This window comes from Patiria miniata, unplaced genomic scaffold, assembly GCF_015706575.1.
Source record: "Patiria miniata isolate m_02_andy unplaced genomic scaffold, ASM1570657v1 HiC_scaffold_3, whole genome shotgun sequence".
Taxonomy (NCBI): Eukaryota; Metazoa; Echinodermata; class Asteroidea; order Valvatida; family Asterinidae; genus Patiria; species Patiria miniata.
The window spans coordinates 41,253,018-41,272,600 of record NW_024037069.1 but is presented as its reverse complement, the minus strand read 5'-3'; the positions used below and the strand labels follow the sequence as shown (position 1 = coordinate 41,272,600).

The 19,583-nt window shown below is 39.7% G+C and overlaps 1 protein-coding gene across 2 annotated transcripts in view; it reads left to right on the top strand.

Annotated features, from left to right (window-relative positions):
- LOC119738724 (TATA-binding protein-associated factor 172-like) overlaps window positions 1-19,583 on the top strand; it is a 48,058-nt gene that overhangs the window by 15,827 nt on the left and 12,648 nt on the right. For both annotated transcript variants that reach the window (XM_038213660.1, XM_038213659.1), the window contains 18 exons: window positions 1,057-1,302; window positions 2,454-2,561; window positions 4,032-4,181; window positions 5,116-5,261; window positions 6,083-6,248; window positions 7,195-7,305; window positions 8,023-8,081; window positions 8,797-8,961; window positions 9,970-10,087; window positions 10,699-11,010; window positions 12,090-12,360; window positions 13,284-13,390; window positions 14,509-14,862; window positions 15,773-15,925; window positions 17,227-17,364; window positions 18,294-18,445; window positions 18,685-18,762; window positions 19,119-19,248. In XM_038213660.1, coding sequence (XP_038069588.1) covers window positions 1,057-1,302; window positions 2,454-2,561; window positions 4,032-4,181; window positions 5,116-5,261; window positions 6,083-6,248; window positions 7,195-7,305; window positions 8,023-8,081; window positions 8,797-8,961; window positions 9,970-10,087; window positions 10,699-11,010; window positions 12,090-12,360; window positions 13,284-13,390; window positions 14,509-14,862; window positions 15,773-15,925; window positions 17,227-17,364; window positions 18,294-18,445; window positions 18,685-18,762; window positions 19,119-19,248 — 2,964 coding nt within the window. The remainder of the gene's footprint in view (window positions 1-1,056; window positions 1,303-2,453; window positions 2,562-4,031; window positions 4,182-5,115; window positions 5,262-6,082; window positions 6,249-7,194; window positions 7,306-8,022; window positions 8,082-8,796; window positions 8,962-9,969; window positions 10,088-10,698; window positions 11,011-12,089; window positions 12,361-13,283; window positions 13,391-14,508; window positions 14,863-15,772; window positions 15,926-17,226; window positions 17,365-18,293; window positions 18,446-18,684; window positions 18,763-19,118; window positions 19,249-19,583) is intronic.

The following is a 19,583-nucleotide window of genomic DNA, read 5'->3' as shown; positions in this document are numbered from 1 at the left end:
ACTTTGCTTACCTTTAAACAAAATCCTCCAGAGTCATGAATCAGAAAAAAAGTGACATTTATTTATATTGATCAGCAGGACTTGATTAAGCACAACATATCTAAAAGTACTGATATAACCATAGAGCTATATTAAATTACTAGAGCGCTAACTCCTCATTCTCGCGCTCGGAAGCCGTCCTGAGCGCAGACATTTATAATGAATTTAGATGGAGTGAAGTTTGAAAGTGTACTCTAAATGCATCGCACAAGAACAACATACGCAAACAAATTAAGCAAGTCATGACGGTTAAAAAAGGTCATGGCAAAAGTCATCTGCAGTGGATACGCGTACTCGATTTTGTTTGCCCAGAGCAAAATGTAAAACTCAATACTGATTGTGCCTTTCGATTTTGGGCGTATCGGCTTCGATAACGCATCTGTATAGAATACAAATGCAGATATGCAAATAGCCGTACCAAAGCCTGTACTATATTTTGAATTTTCAATAGGTCTGTGCACAAACATGGATGCGCCCAGCAGGCATCACTTTGTACATGAGTCAGCGCTCTAGTAATTTGATTTAGCTCTATGGATATAACTTACTATTATGAGATGAATTTGCATCAAGGTGATGTAAATCAATAACATACCATGCCACGGTTGCACTTCGATCTTCGCTCGAAAACTAAACCACATGAAGTCAATTCAAATCTCATGATATATTACTTCAATCACGTGATATGTTTCATGCATGCCTGTTGAGGTAAATTAGTTTACTGGGTTGCAGAAGGAAACATTTGCCAGCTGGCCAGTTCAGCAATAGACCTTTATCATGCTGCCACCGTTTCAGTCATGTTCCCTGTATCCAAGAACAATACTGAATGATAATGTTTTTTGTGCAAAAAGGAACCAGACAATTTTTCCTTCCAGCCTCGCTTTGGTTACATTGATTTGAATAGGAAAAAATCAAGATGGCCGTAACATGATAATGGTCTATTCAATCTGGTACAGCAGATGTTACCATTACTAATGACTTCTTGTGTGTTTCTCCTGCAATCTCCCCTCCCCCTGCCAGGTCCCAACAATCCTCAGCACCCTCTGGGATACCCTCTTAGACCTCGATGACCTGACAGCATCCACTAACAGCATCATGACCCTGCTAGCCTCCTTGAACTCCTACCCAGCAGCCTTGGCATGCCTTAGCCAGACGACTACCAGTCTGGTACCTAGACTCTGGCCTTTCCTGAGGCATAATATCACGTCGGTCAGGAGAGCAGTGTTGGAGACGCTCTGCACATTGCTACTTGCAGATAATCAACAGGTGATTGATACTGTTTTTGTTTGATTTTACAATGGAACCCCGCTATAACAAACATTGCAGGATCCACAGAAAAGGTTCGTTATAGCGATCGTTTGATATAGCGATCGTTCGGTATAGCGATTTTGAGCCGCCAGTACTCAAAATGACATCTGTCTGTTTAAATAGTGCCCTCTTGTGCCCTACTTGAAGTACGCCCTCTTTTGAGTTTTGAAACTTCAGCAACAGGAGGCTTTATCCTTATGTTCCTTGGAGGGGTGTGGAAATAATAGCCATGCACCTATCACTCTTCAACATTCAAACACAATTTAACCATTGGTCGTTTGACGTTTTAAAAATGACCCAAGCAGCGTTTAATATAACCAGTAGATTTTTTGTTAATCTGTTGACTTTTTTCAACAACAGTGTTCAGTACATTTTGTACATAAAAATCGGGAGCCAAGGATAATGTTCAGTATAGCCGAATGTTCGGTATAGCAATGTTCGGTTTAGTGGCGTTCCACTGTATTGTGATTGGATAATTTGAGTATTCGGCACCAAGTTTGCACCATATTTCGTCGCGTCAGTGCAACAAGGTCGTAACTCCATTCTGCAACAAAGTCGTATCTCGCGCGAATATGCTCCGTGCAACAAGGTTGTATCTCGACGTCCATTGACTTTGCGTGTACATCCGGTTATTTTAAGCGAGATACGACCTTTTGACATTCTAAAACTCGCGTTTTGCGTCGTTCATGCCATTTTAGGAGATACGACTTTGTTGCACTGACGCGACGATTTCATTTTATGCTCCTTATTCAGTTTCTTATATAATGTTATTTATTCTTTGACTCATTTTGTGTCTTGCAATTTGTAGCAATATGGAAATAAATGTATGAGTGAGTGAATGAATGAATGAAAAAGGGTCCTGAACCTTGTGTTCCTGGGGAAGACACTTGAGTATCATTGCCAGTTAGCAGGTAATTTGGGATGCATTTAATCCCAAGAACCTATGGTGCTGTGCATTTAACTTCAAAAGGCAGCCAGAAATTTTTGTTCGGATGTTATTATTTCAAAACAGCACAATCCTTCTTAAAAACTATAAACATAGTTTCTTAGGTTGCAATTTGTTTTAACTCGCAGTGTAATTGGAATTCACTGTTTTGTTATTTGTGAAGGTTCCTACGGATGTCTGGCTGCCTCCAATCCTGCAGGATGCCTTGAGACACATCTTCCAGCGTTGTATCTTGGAATCAAACCCTGACATACTGGCTCTCATTGAAAAGGTATAGTTATATAATATTGGATGGTTTTGAGGGGGATACAAGAATATTTTGCACGAGCTATAACAATATGGCACGAGTCGAAGACGAGTGCAATATTGTTATAGCAAGGCAATTTAGTCTTAAAGGGAATATACATCATTTGCTTTTGCTGTAATTTTCAGAAATGGATGGAATTGGGGGGTTGGAAATATATAGCAAATATAGTTACACTGACTTTTTTGAGGTTTTGGGTTCGAAAATGCTATAAAAACCAAGAAAAACAATCATTTTCCTGTAGTCTGGTTCCCTGACTCCATATCAGAAGAAACAGAGCAGTTTACATACATTGGGGAATTGTAAGGTCAGGGAACCAGTTTAGCTGGCTTGTACCCGTTCATAGGTGTGTAATCGATTGCAAACAAGTGCGATGGTCAATTGGGGCCAGTATTTGAAAAAAAGCCAGTTTTTTCCAACGCTGGTCGGCCGACCAGCGTTGGAAATTGATACAAAAATACCACTTTTCTTGAAAATGACAGTATACCAGGTGCCATGATTTTACAGGATGCTTTACACTGTCATTCACTAACAGTCCAGCAAGGTATTTCAAAATAATTTGGTAGTTTTATTTTTTGATGTTTGCAAATGTTGTATTTTCCCTTTAACTTCCCCGAAAAATGCCATCATACATTATTATTATTTTTATTAGGCTGACTAGCTTAATCTGCAAGAAATCAATTTCAGGACACAGCCTTTATTTCTCAAATTTCGTTGAATTATCGCGCCGCTCAAAGCTAGTTGTGGCTGTTGACAACAGTGTGCGTATACCCTGCTAATGCTGCGCGCTGCGTCCTAGCGCTACGCTCTGTTGATAGGTTGACTGTGACTTTCTACGCTTTTAGAATGTGCGGGAACCAGCTAAAATGCCCGGATTGAGTGCAATATCAATATTACTGTAGTCAGCCGGGTACTTTATTGACATAGTATTGCAGTCATCCACATACTTTTTACGAAAGCACACAATAGGCTGATTTATTTTTACCACTGGAAGCCTGATATAAATAATAACACACAGTATTGCTTGGCAATGTAAGAATACATACATGATCTCCTCTTTCTTTAGTGAGGGAATAAGTAAATATCTTTGGGTAGTTGAAATTATTCCTTTTCCATGTGTTAAAAGCCTAACATTATTCAAACTGAATTTTGTGTCGTGCTGTTGTAAAGTGTGAGTTAGTGAAGGTGTTAATCAGGAAAAGAAACAAAATCAAAAAAACATGGTCAGATTGTAATTCCAAGATTTGTGGTACCTAAAACATAAAAATCTGTAATTTGGAAGGTCGTAGATTGGAATATAAATGCCGCAAATTTTATTTTATAAAGATCATTGTTTGATTCATGTAATCTTATGTTCAAAGGAAGATGCAAAAGCATAACAGTTTAGGAAGACTGTGCATTGTGGTGTGCATACTTTTTGGTCTTTTTCTTCAATAGGTATGGGATGCATTGCTAGAGAAGTCCCCACTAGACACCCTAGTGGGTGCATCATGTCCTTACATCAGTGCATGGATGTGCCTGGCCATGCAGCCTTCCAGAGTCCCCATCGATATGCATATGATGATTGAGGCCAAGCACAAAGTCAAGGTGAACTAACATTTCTTTCTTTATACATTTAGTAAATGTTATGAGTCACAAATGCAGTTGGAACAGGAGCAGTTGATTATTTATATGAACGGCTGCTGGATTTTATGTGCATGGTCAAACTCTCGTACAGAGGTGAAAAGTAGCGGGGATGATGACATTTTTGTAGGGGGTAGTGGCCTAGTGGTTAGGGTTCGTGACTCGTGATCTGAGGGTCAGGGGTTCAAATCCAGCTGCTGGCCATATACTGTGTCATTGGGCAGGCCACTTCACCCCCCCCCCCCCCCCCCACACTCTGCCTCTCTCCACCCAGGAGTATAAATGGATACCGACATTTAGCTGGGGAGTAACCTGTGATGGACTAGCATCCCATCGAGGGGGAATAGAAATATTCCAAGTCGTTTCTGTACCATATTGGCTCATGACAAGACTTTACTTACTATGATGATTTTGGTTGCAAAAAGAAAGAAAGACTTAAGAAAGGTCATTTCACTTTACACATTTCTCTCAAATTGAAGATGGGTCTGTAAAGTTTTCTTTTTAATTCACAGCAGAAAAATAAATACAATCTTAAGTCCCTCTGGAGAGTAGTAGTAGTAACATTTATTTCAATGATGGCATTCGTTACAATTATGTACAAACATGTATACATTAAAAAAAGTCACTAGTATAATATTTGATAGATATGTACACAGTGATTAATTATAATGTGTGAAATTAAATGACAACATTTAGGTATAAGGTTAAGCAGAACGCTTTTGTGCCCTTACCTATGGACAAACATACGACCAAAGGACAAACAAAACAATAGGTGTACTCTCAAATCTACCCCTTTCAGACATGGCCTTCATCGCACTATGGATGGATTTTAATGGAAAGTTTGATTTTGAGGTTTAAAGTAACCTTAGATGTTTTCAATTCTGTTTGACATCGACAGGAAAGCAAAGGTCTTAACAAGAGCTGGAAGAGCCAACAGACCATCAAAGAGGATGACAGAGAGTACATTGGCGGGGATGCCGCGCTGGGTGCATCGGTGACAGACAGGGAGGCAGTAGTCCTGCAGGCTAGGACAAGGACTGCCAGGTAGGAATCTTGGCTTCACTTTCTTGTCAGTTTTGTAATGACTCAAATCAGTGATCCAATGAAATATTTGAACCAGCTTGACTCAAGGCATTACCAGGGAATGATTCCACTCGACTTGAGTCACTGTCTTGGCTCAACTCGATTCTGTGAGCAAAAGACATTACTCCAATTAAAAAGCTCCTAAACAGTTGAGTCCTTAAAAATAAGGTAAAACAAACACGTTACCAGCTTATAGGGCCAAGTTCGTGCAACGACTATAGTTGACCAATGGTTAACCATAGTTCGACTAACGTTTGCCCGAACTCTGTCTAGTCGACGGTGGTTGACTACGCTAGTCGACTATTTCGAACCAACCTACTGGGGCTGGTTGCATCGCTGGTAACCAATAGCCGTGCGCATTCATAACGCTAGCAGAGAGCCAGGATCCAGAAGTTTTGCAATGACATTTTGACCATCGTTTGACTGGAGACGTTCGCACGTTGCTATCAGTGCGCAGGCGTAAGGTACGTCACAAATCAACCACTAGTCAACTAATGGTCCTTGCCCGAACTTGTCCCAAGTTGTCAGGCAATTACAAGAGTTGTCACAACGTACCAGAAACTTTAGCCTCAGTTTGTGATACCAAGGATGGTCGTAAAATGATATTGACTCAAATGGACTTGAGCAAGAATGTGACTCTGTTACTCAACTTCACTTTGTCTTGTTGGCCTAATGACTTGATTTGACTTGAGTCACTACCTGAAAATGACTTGACTCAACTCGAGTCGGATTGTCTCCAAGTTCAGCGAGCAGTTACAAGTCTCATTGTCCTTACCATTCAGGTTACTTGGTCGCATTGCACCGTACATCACCAGCAGCAAACTGGCTGCCGAGCTTAACGCGTCGGAGTCCTTCGGTCAGATTCTCATCTTCCACATCAAGAGCAAGTCAGCGATACAGAGGATGGTGATCGGTCTCATCATTGAAGAATGGGCACGGACTGGCAAGGTACTTTGTCCTTAACCGTTTTCTTCAATTTTTTTCTCTTCACCCCTTCTAAAGGCTTAAAGGGGGGTTTGAAATTAATTGTGGGATAGGTATTGTACAGGGTGAGTAACAAAAAAACATAAACCCAAATGTCGGGAAAATTGTTTCAGTGAAATTCTGCTTGTAGCAGTTTCAAAATTTTAAACACAACCACCGTTTTAAAATTCTGTCCACGGATCACAAAAAGGTAAGTGTTCTTTCAGCAAAACAACAACAAATCACATAGGGATGTGTGTGAATTGTTTTTGTGATCAGTGGACAGAACTTTAAAACAGTGGTAGTGTTTAAAATTCCGTAACCTGAAAAGTACATGAGTGATTTGAATGATTCTTGTACCATAAAAGAAAGCTTGTGAATTGGGCTTTCATATCCTAGGTTTTGAAAGTGTTACAAGCAGAACTTCACTAAAACAATGGTCCCAACACTTGGGTTTCGCTTTTTATTTACTCACCCTGTAGAGTCTCCCTTGGAATTTAATAAAGGGAGGACTGCAAATATTTGCCAACTTAGAGTAGCCAAAAATAAATGCAGGAAGTTCTGAGAGACTAAAATGACCTTTCGGGTCCGGAAGATTCTGTCATGATTAAAATTTCAGGAGTTTTCGTAGTTAAGAGAATAAAGATGATGAAAAGATTTGTGTCAATGCAATGTCTATTATCATCAACCCTAACCCCCTAGGCATTTTTGCAACCTCGATCCTGCAAAATCCTCCAACTGCCTCCGTGTAAAAATTGCATACAGCCTCAATCCTGCAAAATCCTCTGTTATTTCTTGAATATGGCCCTAATGCAGAAAAGCCCAATGTTCTGTTCTTAAACGGACATAGACCTCTATTATTTTTAAAACAAATTCTGAATTGAAGTTTATTTCTAAATTTTTTATTTTATAATTTCTGAATTGTTTTCAGGAATTCCAGTGTCCAGAAGCAGTCAAGACCAAACTACTAGAGGTCTTATCCTGCACGATGTATTTTGACGAAGTGTCGACAGCTTTCATGAAAATGCAGTCAGAATGTAAGGTATGACATTGTTGGGTTTTATTTCTAATGAAGGAGAAACTCTTATAATTGGACAGTCCAGTTTGTAAAGTAAGGTAAAGTAAAAAAAAAAAACTTGCCAAATGTTCCCAAATGTTACCCATGACAGTCATTAGTTGCTGTACTGTAGAATACTATTAAAGGTAGAGAAGATCATTTGCAGCCATCCAAAAAGTAACTGACAAATTTATTGTTGAAAAGCTTACTTGGTTTAAAGATAGTAATGGCACTAAACTCCCTGTGAAATTATTCTTTCTGGCATGCTGTCATTTTGAAGAAAACAATAATGGAAGGCCATTTCCAAAGATGTGTCAAGTGACGTATTTTTGGAAATTTCTATTAGTAGTTGGTTTGTAATTCGGGGAATTCGTGAATGGGTGCGCGCAAGCGTTGACACGACGCACATGCGCGTGCGGTCGCTATTATTTGTTGGTTCAGTGCATGACATCGCGTAGCTGAATGAGAACGTGTCCCGGACGCTGATTTCATGCGCAACTCAAAATATGACTTGGCAACAATTGAATTGAAATCGAATCCTACAATATTGCTTTCTCGGAATATACTGCATTCACAGAGCTTGTTAAGCACCTGTCTTTAGATTTTGAGAACTTTTGTTGCTTCAAATGGGAAAAAAATGCACAAATGACAAATGATCTATCCTAAATTTAAAATGAAAAGCTTTCATTATATCTCCCCCAGATGCTTGTAAGTGCATGGTGCGATGTAAGAAGAGAAGTTCAGCCCGGGCAGTTTCCTAGGTAAAGTACACAGATTTTACAAATTAAAATAAAAATTCATTTCGTTTAGTCTCGATTAGCCAAAATTTCCATAAATCCGTTGATTATATATGAGGCGTTCTGGGCAGACGTTGAAATGAGGGTTTACGAGTGTTAGGAAAGAGAATAACATTCCCCATACAATACTGTTTGTTGCACTTCAATAGGACATTCCGTCAAAATTTTTTGGCTGTTCTAAAGTTTGTATTTATCGACATGTCAAAAAAAGTAAAATAACGAGAAAGAGGCTTTTAAACTTTTGAGGTGTTTTTTTGTGTGAAAAAACTAAGATGCCAATTGTTTTTCCTTAAAAACAGTTTAAATCCATGATTTTTATACTTTTTTAATAACATGTGTGTAGTAGACATATCAAAGATGACAAATATCAGTAAATCTGAAAATCAAAAAAAAATCATTCCCATTCAGTTTTTTGCATTTTTCTAAACTACGGCCTGTGCCCAGTTCTGTCTCATTTTACCAGAACACCTCACATATTGCTATTGCAGCTAGAATCAGCAATTCCACGGAGCATTCAATGACTTGAGGATTTTTTTGAAGTGATTTACCAAATATATCATTTTCAAGATTGGCTGCAAAAGTTAGTAGTTACCATGACAGGATTTTTTTCAGGTATTTTTTTAAAAGTCCTGGAAATGCCTCAAAAGTTCTTTACCTGTTTGATTCCCCCCCCCCATAGTGCTTTCACAGTAGAGCAGGCCAACGCCTTGTCAGAGTCCATCCAGGGTCAGCTATTCCAGGCAGGCCTTGGAGCTAGGATCACCCAGGACCTCCAACAGAAATGCAGACAGATACAGGGGAGCATTGAGGAGATCAACACAGAACAGCAGATACTGAGCACAAGGTAGGGTCGGAGGATCTGTGTTGCTTTTAAAACGTTCATGTCTTTTCTTCTAACACAAGTTTGTATTGTTGAATATCATTGTTTTGCCCTTTGCCAACGTATTTTTATAAACACTGTATACTCAGTGTTGTCTGAGGGCTTGCGAAAAAAGTTCAAAAGCTTGCTCGGGTGGGACTCGAACCCATGACCTCCTGCTTACTAGCGCAGATGTCTTACCACTGAACCACTGAGCTTGTCGAGTTGGCAGGCTGGTTCGAGTCTGATGTAGCAGCGCGTACCGCAACCAAACTTTTTTTAAGATGCAATTTGCGTTGGGGAGATGTAAATTGTATATTGGGTTCAATTGCATAGTCACTTTATTGGTGGCACAGATTTCGAAGAGTTAGGTGTTGTATAAAGCAAATAACGAGCCTTTCGCATTCATACAATGGAAGGAATAATTTCACTTGTGACAGATGGGATGCTCCTTTCCAGCTTTGGCTTTGTTGAACGACACATTCTATCTGTCACCTTGTGAAATTATTCTTACCATTGCACTCGTAAACATTCATTATTTGTATACCAGCATATTGGGAGTCAGGTTGGCATAGGTGTACTTTCCTCGCCTTCCACTGCTGTGACTAGGGTTCGAATCCCGCCTGGGCCAATATGTGGATTGGGTTTTTAGTCCCTACCTGATTCCGTGGGTTTTCTCCCGGAATATTGTTCTGGGTTTTTCCTCCCACCTCTAAAACTGTAATTTCTTCTCATTGTCTCCTCTCTACAGGTTTCTTCATGCTTGCGAGCTACAGTGCCTGGGGCGCTTTTGAGGAATCCTTGGTTTCATTACCAGAAATAAATAAATAATATTAATAATAATATTATGTTCTCACTGACCGAGTCGCTGACTGACTGACTGAATAACTGAGTACAACTCTGATCCTGAAGTGAAACTACGAGGTCGTCCTCAACGAGGCAAGCCTAAACTCGCATTGTTAACTTTGTATGTACTCCTTGCATTAATGACAGGACCCATGCCTGTGTGGCCTCAGCCGTGATTGCCTTGAAAACCCTGCCAGACAAACTGAACCCGATCATCAAGCCTCTCATGGACAGCATGAAGAAAGAACAGATAACAATCATGCAGGTATCAAATCCTTCCTTTAAAACAAAACAATAAAATATTACAGTTTTTGTGAAGGTGATGAATTCAAGCGAATCGTGATGGATGCGTAATACCTGTTTTACTTCCCGTTTCTAATTTTAAAAAAAAGTTAACATTAAAGGTAGGGTAGAGTATTTGTCATTTGTGATTTTTTTCATTTGAAGCAACAAAAGTGTTCAAAATCTGACATGTCTGAAGACGGGTGCTTAACAACTAACATGATGAAGTTTTAGCTCTGTAAATATGGTATATTCCGAGAAAACAATATTTCAATTCGAAAGTTGCCGAGTCATGTTTTGAATTGCGCCCGAAATCAGCATACAGAACACATTCTCATTCAGCCGATTGCATCTATGCGATTTCACTCACTGAACCGATGAATAATAGCGACCACACGTATTGTTTAATATGCATGGATTGACTGATACATTTTTATTGGCACACGCTGTACAATGTTTAGAAAACACTAATTTTGCAAATACGTTGAAAATGCTAAATAGATACTGGACCACAACATTCCATGAGCTCATCAAATATTGCCTTTGAAGAGGGTTGCAAACATCCCAAAATAAGTTCTTGTTTGTGTGTTTCAGAGCCATGCAGCCAACAGCCTGGCCAGCCTCCTGGAGCAGTGCAGTCACCGCACCCCTTGCCCCTCCCCGAAGATCCTCAAGAACCTCTGCAACAGTCTCTGCTGTGACCCCAACATCACCCCAAACGCCGCCCGGCCCTTGGGCTCCTTAGACCTGTCAGCCAGGCCGCCGTCATTCAGCAAAGGGTCTATAACAGGGTCTGCCACTGGGTCTGCCACGGGGTCTAGACCATCGTCCCCACTCCCTGGGACTGTGACCACCGTGCAGTGTGACAAGAGGGTCGGGATTCTCACATTAGCCAAACAGCAGCAGGTGCACACTCTTTTTTTACCCCCAATTTTTTTTGGTATAGAGATTGGTTTTCAATTAATTTTTTTTTAACTGAAGTGTTTTGTTTGATTTTTTAGTGAGTAGTTATAGAGCGCACGTATCCACCATTATTTGTACTCAAGGCGCTTCAGCATTTATTGTCCTGCTCACTGGGCCCATGAAACATTCCAAATACCATCTCAGCTTCCTGGGGAGTATTCAGCTCGATGCTGCCATTTCGGCGCAAAGCAGCTAAAATCAATCACAATAACCATCTCTGCCCTTACAGGTACCCATTTACTCCTGGATGGAGAGAAGCAATGAGTGACAAAGTGCTTTGCCCAAGGGCACACGCACCATGACCCCAGGCTGGACTCGAACCCACAACCTGCAGCTTTACTTGCAGACTACAAATCCAATGTCCTTAACCACAAGGTCACAGCACTCCAGTAATCGATTGATTACAAATAATAACAAATTCAATTTGTTAAATTCAACTTAAAAAGATCAGAATCTAATGTTGTAGACAGCAACTATTTAGCATAATTAACTTTTCAATCAGCTAGATGAATTTTTTTGATGTTCATGACACCAAGAGTAACCTTGACAAGCACTTGGAACAAGCATTCTTTCAAAGTTGTCAACAAAGGAAATACTGCCAACATGGGGCTGGATAGCTCAGTTGGTAGAGCACCGGAACGGCAATCCGGAGGTCGCAGGTTCAAACTCCGCGCCAGTCAATTTCTTTGTTAAACTTGAAGAAAAAAAAGGAAATAAGAATAAAGTAGATTATATAAATAGTCAGTAATATCTGAAATACACAAAGTATTAGCCTCTGATCTTCAAATTAATTTAACTTGAAATCATACAGTCGTTACTGATGTAAAAACTTTGGCCATCTTCCACACAATCCACAAACTTTTCCAAATCGTTTAATTTGTTGTAAGTACTCATTACTTCAGTTAGTATGTTGATCCCTCTGCACTATATGTCCCGCAGCAAAGAATTGTGTCTTGCTTTGTACTAAGCATTGGCCACCGATACTAACGTTATTACCCAATTACATTCCTTGTCTCATGTAGATAGCAGCCATTACCGCGGCCAGCCGACGTGCCGCCTACGCCCGATCACGCAGCAAAGAATCCAGTAGCTTCTCCGAGACTGGCCTCTTCCTGGACCCATCCATTCTCACTGACGGGGGTAGCCCCCAGCTCCATCTCCAGCACCGAGGGGCCAAGTTTGCACTGACCACCGTGGCGCGGCACTTTGGTGCCGATCTGATCACCGGCGCTGGCAAGCTGTGGGAGCTGATGGCAGCCCCGCTGCAAGAGCATCTGCACCCATCCAAATTTGGTAAGGTTTTAAAGTCATTGGGGCTGGCAGTGTCTTGTATTTACCGTGATAAGTTGTGCAGTAGCAGGCTCCACCACAATCACAATTTGCTGGTAAAATGGGTCACTTTCAGTCGCTATGCAATAACTAAGTCGCGGACTTACGCACTACGAAACTTTTGTTAAATTGTCATAACTGAAATGTTGCGCAGCGTGAAATGTTGCGCAGCTTGCGCAATAAATTGTGGCGCAAGTGGACTTATGCCATTGCATAAAGTTTTGTGAAATTGCTGCTGTGTTGACATAGTTATAACTTTGCCATAGAATTTTTTTGTGGTTCGCTTATTACTCTCTGAACTTTTCAGCTTTCTCATATACATCCAATGATGAACACTACAGGCTGAGTAAAAAAAAAAAGAGAACCCAAATGTTGGGACCATTGTTTTAGTGAAGTTTTGCATGTAATATTTTCAAAATCTAGTATATGAAAGCCCAATTCATAAGCTTTCTATTAGTGCAAAAATCATTCAAATCACTCGTGTAATTTTCAAGTTACGGAATTTTAAACACAACCACCGTTTTAAAGCTCTGTCCACGGATCACAAAAAGGTAAGTGTTCTTTCAGTAAAACAAAAACAAATCACATAGGGATGTGTGTGAATTGTTTTCGTTTTGCTGAAAGAACGCACACCTTTTTTGTGATATGTGGACAGAACTTTAAAACGGTGGTTTCATAACTTGGAAAGTACATGAGTGATTTGAATGATTCTTGTACTAAAAGAAAGCTTATGAATTGGGCTTTCATATCCTAGATTTTGATTGTGTTACATACAGAACTTCACTAAAATGGTAGTCCTGATATTTGGGTTTCGGGGTTTTTTTACTCACCCTGTATAGGTGTCTAGGATAATCTTGTATTGTAATCTTGACTTTTGCTTACCCCAGATGCCATTTTAGTGGATGACAAGGATGATCTTGCTCAGGAGCTTATTAACACACTGCAGGTGTTTGAGGTTCTATGCCCAGCAGTGCATCAGAGTCTACACCCAAAGGTTAGAGTAGCACATGACTTGTCTTTATGCATCTTTGACGGGGTCTGTTTCGAGACATTCAAGGAACACCCAACACGACCGTTTCTTTTCATTAATATTGTGACTTAAAGTTTTTCCCCCATGGTATTTTTGAGTTTCACTCAGAAAAATAGATTTTGTTTTTAAATAGCTATCTTTCTAGCAGTGTAAAAGTTATTCTTTTTTGAATGAGATAAACAAAAATTTGCCCACGTTAGCTTTTGGAATATGTACTGTTCGAATTTCGAATTATTTTTGGCCTGATAATAATTTAGGCGTATCTTTTCATGCATTACGTTCCCCAAAGCAAACCAAAATAAAGTTGTATTCTCAGAGGGTTGAAATGTCCAATATAGAAGGAAAAAAAGAGCTTTTCTCTGTTAAGCATTAAGCATACAAGTTGAAAATTCATTAAAAGATAAAGACAAAATTGAAGATGTGATGCGATCAAGCTAAATGAGTCGTTTGTCAGCAATTATGATTTTAAGATACAGCCCAAAATTGGTGAGCAGGGGTGGAAATTTCAAAATTGACTTTTTTGTAAAATCGAAAGGCTACATATGTCCTCTTTCATGTCAATTATTTTTTTCCGAGAAAAACTCACAATAAAGTAGTTAAAATGTGACATTTTTGCTAAGGAGTTAATATTCAATGACCTGAAGCATGTTTTATTGTTACTCATTAAACACTTCAATTTTGAATCGTTGATTTCTCTGTTTGATTTCTCGGTTTTCTTCTTTCTGATCTGCCTGTGTTTTACGTCCCATAACTTCTGAACGGAAGGTTGTATTCACATGGGGTTTTCACCAAATATAAACTGAAAGATGGCTCTATTCAAGAATGTAAAAAAAAAACTAAAAAAAAATTTGATAAGGGCCGACAAACAACTCTTTTAGCTTGATCGAATCATATATGTTGGCAGGGATCACACAAAAAATCAAGTTTGTAGTGACATGCAATGCTGCAGCCTGGGAAATGGATAGAAAATGCCCTGGCTTTTCATCCAGAGCATTGTCAGGATCTCAGGGTTTCATGATGATAGTAATTGCAAACTGTTCTCATCCTGCTTACTCCATTCTTCAACTTTTTGATATATCCAGCTGACAGCCCTTCTGCCCAACCTGATCCAGTGCCTGCAGTACCCTTACACCGCCGTCCGCCACATGGCAGCCACCAGCCTGGGAGCCCTGGGCCAGGTCTCCATGGCCGAGACCATGAATCGCGTGCTGGAGGACGTCCTGCCACTCCTGGAGGCCGGGGACGGCGAGACGCAGCGCCGGGAGGGAGCCGTCGAGGCCCTGATGTGTCTCATCGAGAGGCTAGGGATGTCCGTGGTGCCATACATCGTGTTGCTGGTGGTGCCACTGCTGGGGCGGATGAGCGACCAAGCAGAGAGCGTGCGACTGACTGCTACGCACTGCTTTGCCACGCTGATACGACTCATGCCACTGGAGGTGGGTTTCTCAAAAGATGCCCTGTAATTCACGTGCAACTAACCCTGAATTTGTTGTAAAAATCAACAGCTTTATATTGTGGATATTAAAACAGCTGCAGAATGAATATTATATAGTTTGAACAAATTTTCATGCCATTAAACTTTGTGAAATTTTAAAGGACCTTTATTTACTTGAAAGCGCTGTTTTGTAATATCAATAAGGGACACATCCAACTGTTTTTGGATTTTCTTTACCAATACTCAACTCAAAATATTGTGCATCAGAGATGAAACTTTTCCGATATTAATCGGAAAACCAACTTTTTTATTTTTCCAACGAAATTTCTGATTTTTGTACCCATATGCCAGTTTCATCTCTGGTGCATGGAAACAATTTCATTTGTGAGTTTGCTAATGGACTGCTGTCAGGTACTAAAGGCAGGAAAGGAAAATTGCACAAATAACGATTAAGGACAAGAATAAATTAACAAGTTATGGCAGTTTTCAATCGCAATATGCTGTAACGCTGAAGCTTCTGCCTAAGTGAACATCACTATTTTGCGCATGAAGAAAAACGGCATTAACAAACAATCAAAGAGGCCCCAAAACACTGTCAGAAATGGCAATAACTCTGCAAGCAGACCTCTGATATTATGCACAGCGGCAAATTTTCATGCAGCTGCTAAACACAGAATTTTGATAAGCACAAAAGATATATATCTTTTGTGCTTAACAAAATTCTGTGTTTAGCAGCTGCTTAACAAAAACAGGTCACCAGTCCCTGTGCCATGCAATGTTTATTGCATTTAACTGGTTCCAACCTGATTTTTGCTAAGCACATAAATCTGCTACGCAACATTTTCTACTAAGCTGCTACATGAAATTGGGGCACTTTCTCAAGTTGGACTCTCCGTTTGACAAACCACCAGGCAGGGATCCCGGACCCACCGGCCATGGCAGCCTCCTTGGTCAAGCAGAAGGCTAGGGAACGGCGCTTCCTGGAACAACTCCTAGACAGTAAAAAGCTGGATAACTACGAAGTGCCTGTCACCATCAAAGCAGAGCTCAGGAAATACCAACAGGTACACTTTGAAATACCAAATTTTCAGTCTTTTTTGGAGATAATTAAAGTAAAACTAACTCAGCGGCAAGTTTGGACTATAAGATTATGTGGATTTCAAAACACTATTTCGTCATTTAAGTAATAATTATATGCGAGTTCGGTATTCCGACTGTGCATGTGCAAATCAAGATTTGCCGATTTTTCTTTCGGGATAAAAATGTCATCGTATGCGTGCAAAAGCATAGCAGGGTACCAGCAAAATTAAAGAGATCCTCGTGTTTTGAAGTATAACATTTTGCAAACAACTTTGGGACAGCAAAGTGTTCTTAGGTGTCTTGTGTGTCAAAAATTTTGTGCGAACGAAAGGTCCATCTCTTTTCGATTTCATGGAACATTGCATAGAATGAAGATTAGGTTACCACGTCCCCCATAGCCTTGTGCGCGTTTATCCCCCAAAAAAATCATCAAATCTTCCTGTGCACCAGACTATTTTGGAATACCAAACTGGCTTGTTCACTGAGGGCAGGCAAATAATTTCTTGTGAGTACTCTGTTTTCGATATGTTAATGTGATGATGAATTCATGATGGGGTTTCCTTGAAATGTACCCTTGTATTTTTTAATTTACACTAGCATTAGAATTCAATTTACTTTACCTTGGGGGCAATTTCAGCATTACAGAAGAAAATATAATGTCCACAGCAGAGCCAGTTAACCATGATATCTAATTAATGATTCGGTGAAATGATCCGAAACTCCTAGTCTCTAATCTCCTTGACCATTACTAGATGATGGATGTATACGATTTGAAAAATACATTTTTAGGCATATTCACTGAGCTCTAGAGTACAAAAAAATGCCTGTTTTGTATTGTCCATGACGCTGAAATTGCTCTTATTAATTTTCCAGTCACTTCGCGTTGAACAAAATTTTGAAAGGACTCTATTAGAACCAACAAAACTAACAAACTGTGTGTCCTTCTTGTCTAAAGAAGCTATAATTTGCTACTAACAGCTAATGTTTTCTGTATTGCTGTAACGGCTTGATTGTTTGCTGATGGAAAGTTTGTTTGATTTCGAGAAGGGTTCGTAAGCTGTTATTCAATTAAAACAAACTGGATACTTTCAGGGTTGATAAAACGATATCATCAAGGGTATAAGTGTTATTAACTCGTTGGGAAAAAACTTATTAACTGTTCCTCCATTTGAATTCTGGTGCTTCGAAATCAGAATAAAATTTACTTATGATCAAGGAACCTAAGAATCTGAAAATTTTATTTTGGGGTATAATTAGTTTGCATAAATCTGACTTTTTTTAACAGGATGGTGTGAACTGGTTGGCGTTTCTCAACAAGTACAAGTTGCATGGGATTCTGTGCGACGACATGGGATTGGGCAAGACACTGCAGTCCATCTGCATCATGGCTGGTGACCACTACCTTAGGGATAAAGCTTATAAAGTATGTCAAAAGGAAACATTAATATCGTCACAAATTTGAGACTTTGTAATTTAAATTCTTTGATGCTTTGGTTGAATACTGTCAGGGGAAAACTTTCAAAAGCAATGTAAATTTTTAGGAAGAAACATGACCTCTTCATATTTTTGGTATCAGTTTTGCTTTAAAAAAAAAAAAAATCAGGATAACTTTCTTGCCTAAAACTGTTGAACTCCAGACTCATTTCCCATGGAGTAAGCTATTTTTTTTGCCTATAGTTAAGAAGGTCTTGAATTCACATGCACCATTTTTTTTGCCAGATTTTTAATATACATGTAGGATCAGGTTGCACTTTAAAAACAAATTTGACATCACAAACACTTTGTAGCAGAATTCCCCAAAATTGAAAAGTCTACAATTTTAGCAAATTTGCAGCGGAAAAACTTTCAAAAGTATCACAAATTTGTGTTCATGTTCAATTTTGTGCTGAGTACCTCCCCCCCCCCCCCCCCCCAGATGAACATGATCTGATACATCGTGCCCTCTGGAGACATGCACACAATAGGGAACAAAGGATTGTATACGTCTCCACAGGGCAATTTCTGTAGATGAATACGTCACCACAATAGATATATGGATTTTACTCAAAAACTAGGAATTTCCAAGGTATGTTGATCAGTTGCAAATGGTAGAGTTTTAGAAAAGGGATATTAAGTCCGAATTTCAGCCAAGGAAATTAATTCTGGTTAAAATAAGAGCATTTTGAAACTGAACTTTCAAACTCAAAAACTTTAGTACATGAGAACAAAGAAATTTCTCCACAAGGATACAAATTTCAGTATGCATGTTTGCGTCTGATTTAACATTTTTATGCATTATACTTTTTTTTTTCAGTTTGGAAACATGCTTTCAACCATTGAATTTTACCTCATCTTTTTAATTTTATGTGTTAGAAAACCCACCATGCAGACGCTGCCCCCGTGACATCCATTGTCATCTGTCCGCCCACCCTGACCGGTCACTGGGTCTTTGAGATTGAGAAATTCTGCTCAAGACAGTTCCTCAACCCCCTGCATTACACGGGTCCACCCACCGAACGGCAGATGTAAGTTTGGGAATATTTGAGTGGTGTGAAAGTAAAAATTCAAACTTGTGTGATTAAACAAAAACTTGATTCTGTAAGTTTAAATATTTTTAATAGTTTTGTATTTTTAATACCTTTTACTGAACAAAGTTTCTTTTTCTATTTGAGTACGGTGTGATTTATTTCTATTACAGTATACACCATGTGTCATTTGTACTGTTTTCAATTTCTTCATTTTTGTCATGACTTTCTCTCTGCAGGTTGCGTAGTAGGGTGAAAAAGCACAACTTGGTTGTAGTGTCCTACGATATAGCTAGGAATGACATCGACTTCTTCAAGTAAGTATATAACGGCTTTCATGCCAGCTTAGTTTATACATTGAAGCAAGTAAACAGTTAATGGTAACAATATCTATGACCAAATTAGGTTTTGCCCTTCACCGACGTTTAAACACTGTATACTCAGTGTGTTACCTCCCGAGTGAATGTTGGAAAAAGTCACTCGGGTGGGACTCGAACCCACAACCTCCTGCTTTCTAGTGCAGATATCTTACCATTCGACCACCGAGCTAACGGGATCGATTGGCTGGTTCGAATCTGATGTACATAGCAGCGGGTACTGCATAAACTATTATAATATAATAATATCTCTGATTTTGAGTACATTTCAACTGTTTGTTTTGCATTGTTCACAGGACAATCCAGTGGAATTACTGTATACTTGATGAGGGCCACATCATCAAGAATGGCAAGACCAAGCTGGCTAAGGCTATCAAGCAGCTGAGTGCAGCACACAGGCTCATCCTATCAGGGACACCTATACAGGTAATGACAGGCTCGTGATGTAGGTGCAGACACATTTTGACCTTTAAACCAAGCTAGCTAAGGCTATCAAGCAGCTGAGTGCAGCACACAGGCTAATCCTATCAGGGACACCTATACAGGTAATGAAAGGCTCGTGGTGTAGGTGCAGACACATTGAGACCTTTAAACCAAGCTAGCTAAGGCTATCAAGCAGCTGAGTGCAGCACACAGGCTAATCCTATCAGGGACACCTATACAGGTAATGACAGGCTCATGGTGTAGGTGAAGACACATTGAGACCTTTAAACCAAGCTAGCTAAGGCTATCAAGCAGCTGAGTGCAGCACACAGGCTCAT